Source organism: Bacillus rossius, chromosome 10 (genome assembly GCF_032445375.1).
Source record: "Bacillus rossius redtenbacheri isolate Brsri chromosome 10, Brsri_v3, whole genome shotgun sequence".
NCBI lineage: Eukaryota > Metazoa > Arthropoda > Insecta > Phasmatodea > Bacillidae > Bacillus > Bacillus rossius.
In genome coordinates, this window is record NC_086337.1 from 3,352,698 (window position 1) to 3,368,782 (window position 16,085).

The window sequence follows — 16,085 nt, forward strand, 5'->3', positions numbered from 1 at the left end:
CCAAAAGCCTGTTGGATCCAAAAGACTGATGGAGCCTTATGGAGTCTTTTGGAGCATTGGAGCCATTTGGAGCATTTGGAGCCATTTGGAGCCTTTGGAGCATTTGGAGCCTTTTGGAGCCTTTTGGAACATTTGGAGAAATTTGTAGCATTTGGAACATTTTGGAGCATTTGGAGCCATTTGGAGCATTTGGAGCATTTTGGAGCAATTGGTGCCTTTCGTAGCATTTGGAGCAATGGAGCCATTTGCAGAATTTGGAGCCTTTTGGAGCATTGGAGCCATTTGGAGCATTTGGAGCCTTTTGGAGCATTGGAGCCATTTGGAGCATTTGGAGCCAAAGAATATTGGAGCGAGCGAGCGAATTAATGGAGCCAATGAATATTGGCGCTAATGTATATTGGAGTCAATGAATATTGGTAGCCAAAATACTGATGGAGTCTTTTGGAGCAATTGGAGCCAATTGATATTGGAGCCCATGAATATTGGAGCCGATGAATATTGGAGCCAATGAATATTGGAGCGAGCGTATTAATGGAGCCAATGAATATTGGAGCCAATGATTATTGGAGTTAATGACAAATGTGTTGCCGTTTTGTTGACGGTGCTGCCTTTTCGTTGTCGGTGCTTCCAAATGTGCCGTCTTTTCGTTGTCGATGGTTCCTTTTTGTTGATTGCGCGTAGTACAAAATGTAGTGACTGAATATTTACTAGTTTAAACATCTTGGTGTTACTAAAATATTTTTCAAGGTCACTTGGTCCTTTAGTATGTATAAAAAATGTCACGATGAATTAATTGAATATAATTAGCTAACGACGAAGGTCATGCGGTCCTGAAATGACTAGCCTATACGTCTGATAATGACATGACTCGGTCTCATGGACTGAAGACAATTGATCTATATGTGTGGCTTTGTACATGAACAGCTTATAGGTTATTCAGATTATTGAAAAATTAGACTTTCATAATAGGCTAATTGGCACTGTATTAATTCGTTGGTCAGGTATATTAACTTGCGTTGTTTTTCGTAGAGTGAATTATTAATAAACTCCAAAGGTAATGGAAAACAGAATCTAAAATATATTTCATAATTAGTTACAACTGTCACTGGTCAAGAATCGAACCAAGGACAGGAATCCATCGATTTAACTTATATATTAATAATTTATTTTTTCCGAGACTTTTGGAATTTTTCCCGCATTTCTAGCTAAATAATTACATGATTTCAAGATAGCGCCCAAATTTCAAGATGGTGGGCACCTCAGTAATAATAAATGATTACTGCACTGTAGCATGTTAGAATAAAACTAGCATAATGGTAAGACAAGTACACACAATATGGTGTCCTCCAGCAGATGAAAACATGATGGTGGCAATGACCACTAGCAGGTGGTAGCTCCTGGTAGCATGTACTGAACATAAAATGACGGATCCATGATAGACATCAAGGTCAAAGTCAAAAATCAAGGCCAAGGTCAAATTTCAAGGTCAAGGTTAAATTTCAAGCTCAAATTTCAAGGTCAAGGTCAAAGTTCAAGGTCAAGGTCAAAGTTCAATGCCAACAGTAGAGGTTAAAGGTATTGTGAACAGAAAATTATACTAATATGTCGCTAGCACACTCTAGCAGACGAAAACAAGATGGCGGTCTCCAGTGGACGAAGACAAGACGCAGACATGACATCATACCAGCTGAGGATATAACCTTGATATTGGTGGTATGTCAGTCTGTAGGTGGCTTCTGTGAAGGAAGGATCTGATCGTTTTTATTTTTTGCCCTCACTGGTTTCGAACATAGGACGGGAATCGATATAATCAATCAGAATTCTATTAAGTTAATTTTTTGATGAATTGTGGAATTTTTCCCGAATCTCTATCATTAAAATTACGGATTTCCAAGATGGCATCTAAATTTTAAGATGGCGACCATAACGATAATTGCAACATTAAAAGGATCCAATATGACGGTCGTAATGTAAAGTGTAAGAATGACGTGGTACTCAACCAAGATGGCGGACGTAACGTAATATGCAACATTTATATAATCCAAGATGGCGAGCGTAACGATAACTACAACAGTGTTTTTTAAGATTTTTATTTAATTCGATTATTACATTTTTTAATGATTTTAAAAAATTTCCCGATTTTCTAACAAAAAAATTGCGGATTTTCAAGATGGCAGGCGTAACGAAAATTGAAATGGTGGTTTTAAAGATTTTTATTATTTAATTCTATTATTTAATTTTTTTTAATGATTTTTAAATTTTTTCCCGATTTTCTAACATAAAAATTATGGATTTTCAAGATGGCGGACATGATGTCATACTACCTGATGATATATAAACATGGTAAAAAGTGGTGGGGGTAAGTCAGTCTGCCTGCAGCCACCATTGAGGAAGGAGCCTGACGCCATTTTTAATTTTTTTGACCTTGTCGGGTTCGAACCAATGACTCCGAGCTCCGTGTCGTAAATGTATATTTTTTTTAATTTTTTTGTTAAAATTTTATTAATTGAATTTTTTCATAAATTTTAAATTTTTTTTCATTAAAATCGGATAATAAAAAAAAAGTTAAAGATGGCGGACATAATGGAAAATTCAACAGTGACGTCATAATTCAAAATGGTGGAAAACAAAATGGTGGAAAGTTCGAGAAAACAAAAGATGTCAACCAAGATGGTGGAACCAAGATGGCAGATCTAAAATGGCCTCCGGGGTCAAGGTCAAAGGTCAGGGTCAATGTATCCAAGATGGCCGCCGTTACGTCACTATCCAAGATGGCGGACAGACAATCACAATCCACATCCTGAATCCTGTTTCTGGACCGGCTATTATATACTACTTTTCTGAAATAAAAACAGAAATATTTTGTAAATAACAGGATTTTTCCCATCGAAATAGGAAAATTTGTAGGAATGTTCGGGAATTTTGAATCTTTTAAAAGGATTTTTGTGGAAATTAAACACCGGAATGGCCGCCGTGATGTAACAATCCAAGATGGCACCCCGACTCTTGGTTTACTACTTCTGACTTACATTGGGTGCTGAGGTCGAAACTAACAGGGGAAACATTCATTCACTTCTAGTCTAGAAATGTGTGCCACTTAAAAATATAGTGTAAACAAATAATCCTAAAATCAATGAACTGCTATCAGCCATGACTACATACAGTGATGGAACTGGAAGCGGTGGGTGATGAGGTGTGTGGTAGGTGTGCGCAGATTATCCTCAACTCGATGCACCGCTTTCAGCCACGGCTTCACGTGGTCTTCGTGGCCCCAGGAGGCGAGGCGGTGGGGTGATGAGGTGTGTGGCGGGTGTGCGCAGATAATCTTCAACTCGATGCACCGTTACAAGCTGCGGCTTCACGTGATCTTCGTGGCCCCAGGAGGCGAGGCGGTGGGGTGATGAGGTGTGTGGCGGGTGTGCGCAGATAATCTTCAACTCGATGCACCGTTACAAGCCGCGGCTTCACGTGGTCTTCGTGGCCCCAGGAGGCGAGGCGGTGGGGTGATGAGGTGTGTGGCGGGTGTGCGCAGATAATCTTCAACTCGATGCACCGCTACCAGCCGCGGCTTCACGTGGTCTTCGTGGCCCCAGGAGGCGAGGCGGTGGGGTGATGAGGTGTGTGGCGGGTGTGCGCAGATAATCTTCAACTCGATGCACCGTTACAAGCTGCGGCTTCACGTGATCTTCGTGGCCCCAGGAGGCGAGGCGGTGGGGTGATGAGGTGTGTGGCGGGTGTGCGCAGATAATCTTCAACTCGATGCACCGTTACAAGCTGCGGCTTCACGTGATCTTCGTGGCCCCAGGAGGCGAGGCGGTGGGGTAATGAGGTGTGTGGCGGGTGTGCGCAGATAATCTTCAACTCGATGCACCGTTACAAGCCGCGGCTTCACGTGATCTTCGTGGCCCCAGGAGGCGAGGTGGTGGGGTGATGAGGTGTGTGGCGGGTGTGCGCAGATAATCCTCAACTCGATGCACCGCTACCAGCCGTGGCTTCACATGGTCTTCGTGGCCCCAGGAGGCGAGGCGGTGGGGTGATGAGGTGTGTGGCGGGTGTGCGCAGATAATCCTCAACTAGATGCGCCGCTACCAGCCACGGCTTCACGTGGTGTACGTGGCCCCAGGAGGCGAGGCGGTGGGGTGATGAGGTGTGTGGTAGGTGTGCGCAGATAATCCTCAACTCGATGCACCGCTACCAGCCGCGGCTTCACGTGGTCTTCATGGCCCCAGGAGGCGAGGTGGTGGGGTGATGAGGTGTGTGGCGGGTGTGCGCAGATAATCCTCAAATCGATGCACCGCTATCAGCCACGGCTTCACGTGGTCTTTGTGGCCCCAAGAGGCGAGGCAGTGGGTGATGAGGTGTGGTGGGTGTGCGCAGATAATCCTCAACTCGATGCACCGCTACCAGCCGCGGCTTCACGTGGTCTTCGTGGCCCTAGGAGGCGAGGCGGTAGGGTGATGAGGTGTGGCGGGTGTGCGCAGATAATCCTCAACTCGATGCACCGCTACCAGCCGTGGCTTCACGTGGTCTTCGTGGCCCTAGGAGGCGAGGCGGTGGGGTGATGAGGTGTGTGGTGGGTGTGCGCAGATAATCGTCAACTCGATGCACCGCTACCAGCCACGGCTTCACGTGGTCTTCGTGGCCCCAGGAGGCGAGGCGGTGGGGTGATGAGGTGTGGCGTGTGTGCGCAGATAATCCTCAACTCGATGCACCGTTACCAGCCACGGCTTCACGTGGTGTTCGTGTTCCCAGGAGGCGAGGCGGTGGGGTGATGAGGTGTGTGGTTGGTCTGCGCAGATAATCCTCAAGTCGATGCACCGCTACCAGCCACGACTTCACGTGGTGTTCGTTGTCCCAGGAGGCGAGGCGGTGGGGTGATGAGGTGTGTGGCGGGTGTGCGCAGATAATCCTCAACTCGATGCACCGTTACCAGCCACGGCTTCACGTGGTGTTCGTGGCCTCAGGAGGCGAGGCGGTGGGGTGATGAGGTGTGTGGCGGGTGTGCGCAGATAATCCTCAACTCGATGCACCGCTACCAGCCACGGCTTCACGTGGTGTTCGTGGCCCCAGGAGGCGAGGCGGTGGTTGCTTGCGAGAACTTCAAGACCTTCATCTTCCCGGAGACGCGCTTCATCGCTGTCACTGCCTACCAGAACCACAGGGTGAGTGCATTATCGTTTTTGCTTGAGTAGCCAGAACAGTGTATCATGTTCATTTTCAAGTACGAAAGTTTCGCTTGTAGCTAGAAATCGTCTGACACCATCCATGGGATAGAATGTATCAAAGCTCTGTGGAAGCCTCCCTAGCATTAGGGGTGTAAGGACAATCATTCAAAGGTGGAAATTGGACTTTAAATTAATTTGCAGTTGGTATGGATTGTGTTTTGTGCTTTTTTGTGGCGTGAGTCTGATCATTACCTCAGAACTGACTGAAGATGGTAGATGAAAACAGATTTTATTTTTAAATAAAATCACAGAGTTATCAGTTCTGAGAGTGTAAATGCACGCCAGTCTCTAAATTATGAACTAAAGAAAAATCAGATAAACAGAAAGGTAATAATTTAATTTTTTCTCTTCAGCTTGAATAACTTTAAAAACATTGAATTACAAACTACATGATGTATTATAAAATTAAAAATTAAATATATTTTAATAGCAACGGCGTGTGCTTGAACCCTATCATTGCTTCAGTAAAGAGACGTTCAGAAACAGTAGTTTTATTGAATGTTTTTTATAAATTTTTATTTTTATTAAAAAATTAATAATACGTATAATTTCTAACTTCTTGTGCTATATCATTATCCTTGCTATATCAAGAAGGAGTCACAAGCTGTCATAAATTATTGTTATTATTAATTGTTTTATTATAATTCTCTATGTAAGGAAGAGGAGTACAACATGCCAAAGGGGCCTGGATGGACTTCGTCCGTCATTAAGCGACTATAACTACGCAATTAACAAGCTTGATCTACTTAGTGCTGGCTCCTACATCGAACTACCTGCCTGCATCGGGTTGAAACATGCAGTGGTTAATATGTACAAATTTAGTTTAGCACACTCGTTTTAAGTCTGCTATCCTGGTCAAGTTTAAGGAGGGAAAGCATCTGAGCATGTTAATCAACACTACCAAGACTTGGAGGGGAAGTTCAATTTCACCAACATCGAGTTTCCCAATCCACTTCGCCAGATCCCTCTGTTCGAGAAACAGAATTTTGGTTCCTACATAAAAATCTATAGCATCGACGAAAACCAGATGATTGTAACATCACGAGTCACTTCAGAAGTGGAAGAACATCACTTCAGCTTCTGCACTTGGTCTTAAAATATCATGTATTATTTCTGAAATACGTGGATGAGTGTTTGAAATATGAGGATTTTTAGGATTATGAAGATTTGTGTTTGCAATATGAGGATTTTGAGGATTAAGTGGATTTTTGTTTGGAATATGTGAATTAGTGTTTGAAATATTTGAATTAGTTTTTGAAATATGTGAATTAGTGTTTGAAATATGTGAATTAGTGTTTGATATATGTTAATTAGTGTTTTAAATATGTGTATTAGTGTTTGAGATGTGTGTGACCATTAGTAAAATCAACATAGATATTCGTATGGGGGTACTTTTTAGTTAAAAAAAATTAAATGTAAAGTGCTTCCAGTTATTCTTGAGTCATTAGTCCTCTTGGGTTTTTTTTTATATCGGACTTGTGATATATTGAGTGATATCTGTTTGTATTCTGAATTCCTGATACCAAACCAGATATTTAAACATTTTAATCAGATGGCACCCGAATAAATATATCCATTACTCATTTGATAACTATGTTAAGTACAGCTGAGAAAAACTTACTTAAAAGATAATTCTCCTCCCTCTTAAAGTCTATCAAAACCCTCTATTGTAAAACCAGGCTGATTAATGATAAGAATTTCGTGTCTATAACAGCTAGAAAGTGAAATGGTAGCAAAATATTAGACGACTATAATGATCACGAAAAATGTGAAAAAGCTGATTCTAACATTATTTTGTAATACCGAATTATGTCATGTTAATAAATGTAAGTATTCCAGTACAGGTGGAAACTGTTCACTAATAACGAGGCTGGGATGCTGGTGGAAGGTGCGAGGTGACTGGGGATGTGTGGACACAGCTACTAGGGTAGGGGTGGTCTGGGGAGGGGGTAGGTATGCAGTGATCAGTGATGCGTGCGCTTGTGACGCATGGGCAGGGGTAGGGGGGTGGAGAGGGTTGAACCATTGCACACTTGTTCATTGATAAGTGATAAGTGTGTGTGTGTCGGGCGGTGATGCTGACATCGGACCTATAATTCGTAGTTATCAACAGAGCTAGTAAGATGTGTCGGGCCACCTATGAGAAGATTGTTGAGGAGGAGTTCTATGGGTGCTGTCAGGAGGCTAGCGGCTAGGAAGAAGCTCTTGCGATGGATGAAGACGAATAGTCCCGGGAAGACATCACAGATGTACCTGTGAACACCTTCACTCTGAGAAGGATATTGCTGCTGTGGTGGTACGGATATTAGGCACGTATCCTGAAATATCGACTTTAGAGCTATGTGTGCGAATAGTTGTGTTGATTGAGCATTTGTTGGATAGTATGGAAAGTGCTGCGGAGCGGGCTATTGTGAAGGGGTTTGGTAACATCCTCTTGAATAGCATTGTGTTAGCGAGGGGAGAAGATGGTGTGTAGGTGTGTGTTTGTTTTTTATTAAATAGTTTAAATAATTTGTATATTTTATTTACTTCTAATTCCTGTCACGACTTTTAAAAATATACTATTGTCAAGGGATATTAAGTGCACCTCGCAGAGATGATAATGGCTGAGATGAATGTTGTAACTGCATCATTTATACATTATAGTAATTCGTTATCCAGTCGACACGTACAATGTTATGTGCTGGATATGATATTTCTCATGGAGAGTAAACACTTCTAATAATATAAAAATATGAACTGTCATATCTGTTTGTAAAATAATACTATTATGCATGATTAAGGATGCGTTTTTTATATTAAAAACTTTACGGAAATGGGTATATATGCAAATATTAAATAATTTTCTTTAATTTATTTAATATATGAGTGGCACTCTATCAGGTATGAAAGTCACCAGTGAGCCAACCATCCTCCACTTTTAATGTTGTATTGGTTTTGTAACCTCGAGTAGGTATGTAATTATGGTTGTTGTAGTAGTTGTTGGTAAGCGCCCAGACATTTCAGGTCAACACAACTTACATTAATGTCTCGCGCGGGATTCGAACTCAGAGTCCCCGCACAGTAACGCAGTGCATGGCCGACTGCACCATGTGGCTGATTGGTCCTCGTGGCCGAATGCAGTAGTCCACAAGTCACACACAGTCCAGTGCACTGCTTCGTGTTTACCAAACCACACAATGTTCATTCCACTGCACCGATTCCTCGCCAGACCAATTACAGTCCCGTCAACTTGATCGAGACCTGGCCGGACAGCACACAGTATCTTACCAGACCAACCACAACTAGTCCGAGCCGGACCACGCTCAGTCTAGTACACTAGTACACTGCACCGAGTCTTTCATGTTAAATTATTAATATTGAAATAATATAATACAGTTCCGTTTAATCAAATTAAAGAGTGAAACCAATAACTGTATTTTAACTGTCATTAAATTATATATGAAATTAACATTATTTGGTCATTTATATCTATAACAATATATTTGCGATAGCCAATTAAAAAGACAATAAGTTCTTTTAGTAACTAGGGGCGGGAAAAGTTAGCATTTTGCTATATATATTATTTTTTGCTACTTTACACTTAAGGTGCTAATTCTTACTAATAACCAGCATAAAAGTTGTTTTGGCTAATTTCTAAAAAAAAAAAAAAAAAAAAATTCATTTAATTTGGTTTGAAATTTATTCACTTGTACATATATCTTTTATAAAATTTGACATTACTGCTACATATTTTGATAGTTTTGAATATCGTTTTACAAAATGTATCTTCTTACACTTAAAAAGAAACAACCCTTGTGTAATCTTCTTTTTACCTGACTTATACTTAAACTAAATTTATACTTTCTGTATGAACATCCGTGCATGTATCTTTAATACTTTAATTATTTAAATTCATGTTTGCCACTTAACACTTATCTGCAGTTAATTTAATACAAAAAAAAATTTGACCATCTTTGCCGCAAATGTTCTTATCTGACAGATGCAGAATGTCGGAAAACTAATTAATAAATTATTTAAACCAGTCCGTTGGCTACAGACTGATGGCAAACTGATTACTGCATTATACAATCTGTACTTTAACTATATATGTATTATTAATATTTAATTGCGTATCCTATTGATATAAAAAAATCCAAGGAATAACTCGTTCTTTTAATTGGTTAATCTGTAGCCTTTATATCATACCTACTTATAATAAAACGAACACAAGAAACATTAAAAAATTAACTCTAAATTTAAAACCACTAATTAATTAATATCCACTAATTAACCACCAGTAATTAATATGCAGGATTTATAATTGGCTTAGCAAGGGATTATAGGAACTTAATTCCTTTTAATTAAAAAATCTTACTACTATTTAAATTATGAGTAGTATACACAAGGGGCTGCTGGGACAGGGTCCAGGGTGTGGTGCCTGTGGTGCCGACCGCCATCTTGGATTGTGACGTCACGGCGGCCATCTTGGACTCAAAAATTCCTCAAAATTCCTCAAAAATGACTCAAAATGAATGAAAAAGTTCCTGTTTTGAGGAAAAAATTCTCGTTTTATTCCACAAAAATTCGAAAATTAGGATTTCGAAAAACCTCAAAATACTTTTGCTTTAGAAAGAACTCAAAATCCTAAAAGAGGCTTAAGAGCGCGTGGGAGATAATATTTTCTCGCGCGCGGTCAGTTGAAGTGGATAATTTTTTCCTCGTAGGATAGCGCAGCGTTCGGTCACGGGCGTGTAGAGCGTATCCAAGTGGAGACCCCGCGAACTAGTAGGAAAACGGAATGTCACCCGGGAGAGTGGGGGGGGGGGAAGTGAGCCAAAGACGAATGTAGGACGGCTGATAGGGGTGGGATGAGTCAGTTGTAGCAGCCAACGCTACGGCTTTGTGATGTGCTGAGAAGCACAAGACGACACTGGACTATCACGCCCGTTTCATACATAACCAGACAGAGCGGATGGAACTTTTTTTTTTTTCGTTTAAAGGAACGCCGTTTTTATGCTTAACTGTTTCGGCGCCCGTGGATGTTACTGTGTGATACACCAATTCGTTTAAATAAAAACCGTACAACAGTTCCGGTACTTAAAATATTACAAAGTAAATTTATCACTCATGTTTATTTTACATTTTACTGCAAGTGAAACAAAAAAAAATACAACTTTAGATACAAGGTTACACTACGTACCTAATAGTTTAGTATTGTCATCTGCTTGACAACTTCAGAACGAAACTTCTTATTTATAACTTTTTTAATACACTTGACGTTTCTGACTCGTGTTTTGTAACAAATGTACCGTTGATTTGTAGAGAATAAAACACAACATAATTTGTTAATAGTTTGAGAAGATAACAGGATATTAAACTCTGAAAAATCGCCGATCTCGGCACTTTCCGCATTACAAAATATCGGCTTGACCTCAACTTTTTCTGCTCTTATCGCGCGAGGTTGCGTTAATACCAATGGCGCGTCCTGATAGGCTGAAACAGTTTTCCGCTCTGTCTGGTCAGCGTTGTCTGGCTGAACCGAATTACTAGGCACTGGCTCAGGCAACTGAAGCTGAACTACTCCAGGAAATATTATTCTAATCAGTTTGCTAGTGTACTATTTTCTACATGAACATTTGCTAATTGTTTCTCCAAATTTCGTTTTGATGTTAAAAAAAAACATGAAGTCCGTGTAGTCTACGTTTTTGATTGAAAAGTCAAACAAGAATTTGTCTTCCCCCCCCCCCCCCCCCCCCCCCGCAATGGACCTAGATACTAGTTTCTATATTTTCTCTAAATCCAAATGTCCATACTTTAATTTTAACTTTAATTTAACTTTTATAAATGTATGTTGTGTATAATTAAGATTACCTTTTTTTATCGATCAACATAATATTTGCTCCGTAACCAATTAAGTGAACTTAAAAGTGAATGTTACTGGCATTACAGTATATTATTACACATAAATTATTATTATTGCAATCACAACTGGTAATCATAATTTAAACAGAACTACTATAATCTATTTCACTGTCCGAATTTTGACGGTTAGCTTGTGAGAAAGGTCCCTGTAAACAGGATTGCAAAGATCTTATTTTACCAGAAAACTATTGGACTGCCAGAAACTTTCTAAAAAAGTGAACGTCAAAATTAGGACAACATGGACTTCATCTCAATGGAAGTTATATCGGTTTTTCGAAATTGAATGACAGTTCACTATATAATTATTGTGTTATGTTGAAATTCAGCCAACTTCTCGCTACAGAAATAAAACTTATGTCTCTTCTCATATAACGTAGTAACGTAGAACATGGTCGTGGTAACTACCCACCTATGTATATACTACCTCTGAAGGTTCAATTACTGAACTCGCATTCGCGTTGGCCTTAGTTTAAATCATTTTCCAGCGAGTCTTGCTATATTTTAAGTAGTGTATCTATATTGCGGCAAATTTTAGACTAAATTATATGTTAAGAGCGTCTATGGTGGAAGGCCGCGGCCTAAGGTATGGGAGAGCTTGCTGCCTGTCGCTCAGTGGCTATTCTGTAATTGAAGTTACGGTATATCTAAATATGATACAGAGACTATAACAGCTAATGAGCGACAGCCATTAACCCTAGCACACCGCGGCCTTCCAATAACGATGCCCACGAAAGAGCCCATCGAAAATTAATATTGAAACATGTAATTAATTTGAGAGGAAAATTATGTATTACATTAGATTTTTTTTTCGTTCATGTTACGTAGCGTTTTCTTTCCATAGGCTAGTCATAGGTTCAGCAACTTAACCAAAGTAAGTTTGCTCTTGGTTATTGAGCACTATATATATCTATATATAATTTTATATATTATAAATATAATTATATATATAATTATATATATAATATATATTATATATTATATAATTATATATATAAAAAATACACATAAATATAGAATACACATAAAGTTGACATATATACACGAGTATTTAAAACATACGTACAAATTTCGGCAGGCTGTTTCTGGAAAGAACACAAGACGAAAGCCTAATAACCACTTTACTCATAAATCGAGTTACGAACCTCCGAAAATGGAATTTTCTTTATCTTGAAATTAATATCATCAGTAAGTAAACTGTGGCATATGATTTTTTAGGAAGGAAACTTTACACCTTGCAAACGTGCTTTGTAATGCCTGCCCTGGTTTATTTTTTATTTTTTATTAGCTTTGCAGGTGATAAAATTTGCTAAAACAGAAATGCCGTTATATTCATTGAAGGATGTTCATTACAACCCACGTATCTCGTGGTGAACAATTTGCGTTCTTCAAAATCATCAGACGCAGTGCAAGTTATTTAAGAATAGGAAAATTTTATTTTTGGGGGTTTAAAACTCTGAATCCATTTACGAGAAAAGTATGGTACACAGGTTTTCGTCTTGTATTTTCGCCAGGAATATTCTGCCAGAATTTGTTAGTATGTTTTAGATACACGTTGTTCATATATAGAATGCATTAGAAATTTTACACACACACACAAACACACACATATATATACCTAAATAGAATACAGGAAAAAAAATGGTTGTCTGTAAAGTCGGTTTACGGACGATAGTTTAACGTGATAACGTCATAACAAAACATTGATGAAATGATTGCATACTTTTATGAATAAAATTGAATCATTTTTATTGAATTATCACTATTTTGTATGGATACAAAGGAATGAAATGAAATCTACAATTTAATTGATAAATTTACTTTTATTTGCAGTCATTAATTCAATTATGTTTATTACTTCAACGAAGAGATTATTTTAACTATAACTTTTATACATGTTTGCTATTTAACTTCTTCCAATCTGTGATATTCTGTTAAGGATATGACGATGATAGGAAAAGTAGGAAACTAATGGGAGTGTTTCAAGGATGATGTGAAGGAAAATGGCTTACCCAACACCAAGATGCAGTCAAAAATAATATATTTGCGCCACGGACTCTGCAGCAATGCTAGGAGGAACGGGTTAGCAAAGAGCAATGAAAATGTTACATTGAAATGCATGAAAACAGAATTACGCCACGGACTCGGTCGCAATGCTAGTAGGTTCAGGTTAGCAAAGAGCAATATAAAATGAGCGTAACGGGACACAAAGAAACGGGACAATGTGCGTAACGGGACACTTTTTCGTGCGTGCAGCCGGCGTTCATCGATTTATTAGACGTGATCACGTCAAAAATTTTACACATATAATATATAGAATACATTACTAACTTTAAAAAATGTATATAGAATACATTAGAAAGTTGACATTCCGTGTTCGGCCCTTGCAAGAATCGAAGTTTTACAAAAGCGTATCCACAAAATAATAAGTAATGTGTGCAGAAAAGATAAAAGATTATGGAGTATATATTAAGTTAACGATATGAAATGAATTTACAGTAGGATAGGTCTTACAGTAAAGCACACAAAAACACATTTACTATGTACTTCTTGCATCAGAAAATAGCTTTGGCGAAACCTTGTATTTATTCAAACCTTCTTTTGAAAGTTAGCCTATCTTGTGTACATGCATCGTAGTTAAAACAAATTTTTTTTTTCAATTTATACAGTTAAAAATAGTTAGGAACATATTCACATATTATAATTTAGGTAACTATTCTATATGTAAATTAATCATGAACACACCTTACAAAATGGCGGGTTTTAAAGCATGCTTACTTATAATAGGCCTACTTATACATTTTTATATTGAACCCTAGAATACCGCACATTACATATATTTTGGGTTAAAGTTACAAGAACAGTGAGATACTTAATTACTAACAATATGTAGGCTACACTGATACAATTATGATTACTACAATGAATATTTCAAACAACATAAAAGAAAACATCTGTTGTTTGAGTTAATATGCACACAACTGTCACTTGTCAAAGCTCAACTAACCAAAAAATGTTTTCATAAATCGTACGCATCTAAGTACATAAATACATAACAAAGTAGCCGTTTTATTACATTATTCTACTATAACTGGGAAGTTACTCCACCTGGCTCCACTTGCGTTCAAACATGCTAAATGTTACTAAGATTACTTTCTTGTGTAACTAGAGGATTTGACTTGAAATAAATTAATGTTGTAGATAAATTCAAACCTATAATGTTGGTTTTTAAATAAATTAAATGAAATTATACAGATGCTTTGAATAATAATAGACTATTAGCTTCATTTTGAATACAAATAGTGAACGAACGGTGCGCGATTGTTAAAGTCGCTAGTAGCTAAAGTATTGGCGGCTACGGAGCTGTATTTGATGTTCTGAAACATTGTTGGATAGTGTTATAAAGATAAATATTAGTAACGGTTGTTCTTAAATTTCATTAAAGATCTTCGGAATATCGAATTGCTTCGAAGCTGTAGGTTCCAACAAGTCTTTGAGCGATAAAATACATAAACTTTCAAGTTATTTTCCACCAATAAGTATTTAAATTTACTTTATAAAGTACGTCAAAATTTACTTTGAAATGAAGCATAATCTTAGTAGAAAACCACATATGATACCATAAATTAACGATAAATTGTTAAAGAAGCTGAAATAGTACTTTAGTAGTCATTGCAATTCGTTTTCTATTCATCTGTTCATGCGTATTTATGAAATTTTTAGACACGTGAGATTTTTTACAATGTTCTCCAGTATCAGTCGCGGTGAAAATTACGATTATTGTAATGTACTCGCACAAAACAGAACAAGGGTACAAAAAGGCTTCACCACCAAAAGTAGTACACATTAAATAATTGAAGCTATAGCATCTCGTAAGATTCGTTTCCGTGCCCAAAAGTTTGAAATACTCCTCACTTACAAATAAGTGTAACTATGTTACACTGCGTACTGATATAAACATTTCGGGACCAATAACATTTTACGATATAATTATAATATTCTATTAAACTGCACTCCTCCCCCGTGTATCCGGCATCCAGTTATCCGGAACTACAGTTATGAGGAAAAAATCTGCTGGCCCGTACAACCTCACAACACGATGCCCTCCTCAATTTCCTTTTTCCCCTCTGTCAAACCCATAACACCCATTCACTTGCCTTTTATGGTAGACGCGGTAGTTGCTTACAGCGCTACACCTTATCTTTCAGGTCGCACGTCGACCTCGGCCGGCCGCTAGTGCTAGATAGTGAATTGGCAATGCAGTTGTGCCGTATATATTTTGGACGTTTAGTATTTGTTTATACTGTGTTATGTGATGTCAGCAACAATTAACATTAATGTGTGTCCAGATGTAGCAATCCCAAATATGTAATGACCAAAAAGAGTCCTGGATAAATGTTTTAAATTCTTTAAACTAATGTTTTTAATAGACGCGATATATAATTGCTATGCTACACTTATTTGATAAGTTTCCATTCACGTGTGACATTTGAAGAGTAGTATTGCATAAGGCTGTACGAACGTTCGAAATTTCGAACTCGAACCGAACTTTAAAATAGTTCGGTTCAAGTTCGTGTCAACAAATTTGGGTTCAAGTTCGTTTTTTGTGACAACACTAGAACTTGTTAGTTTCCACATTTTAATAATACTAGAACCACGATTTTATGTATGCTCACGGCAAGGGCGCCCATATGGCAGTTTGTAAGGGGGGCCAGACTATAAAATAGTTTGTAAGGGGAGGGGGCAGACCTTCAAAAATTGACAAAAAGTGTCAAAAATTACAATTTGCCAAAAATCCTCAAAAACCCATACCTTTTTTCCTCTTCCTGAAAGCTGGGGGAGGCGGCCACAGCCCTACCCTGCCCTTGGCTCACGGTTCCAAGGATGGCATTCGTAAAATCGCTGCCTTTGTAAAATCGGGGCTGGCCCATTTGCCCCCCCCCCCCCCCCCCTTTTCAC

General features: G+C 38.6%; 1 protein-coding gene across 1 annotated transcript in view; it reads left to right on the forward strand.

Annotated features, from left to right (window-relative positions):
- LOC134535720 (T-box transcription factor TBX10-like) overlaps positions 1-16,085 on the forward strand; it is a 591,112-nt gene that overhangs the window by 339,144 nt on the left and 235,883 nt on the right. The window contains exon 5 of the mRNA XM_063374928.1: positions 5,010-5,162. Within this exon, the coding sequence (XP_063230998.1) occupies positions 5,010-5,162 (153 nt within the window). The remainder of the gene's footprint in view (positions 1-5,009; positions 5,163-16,085) is intronic.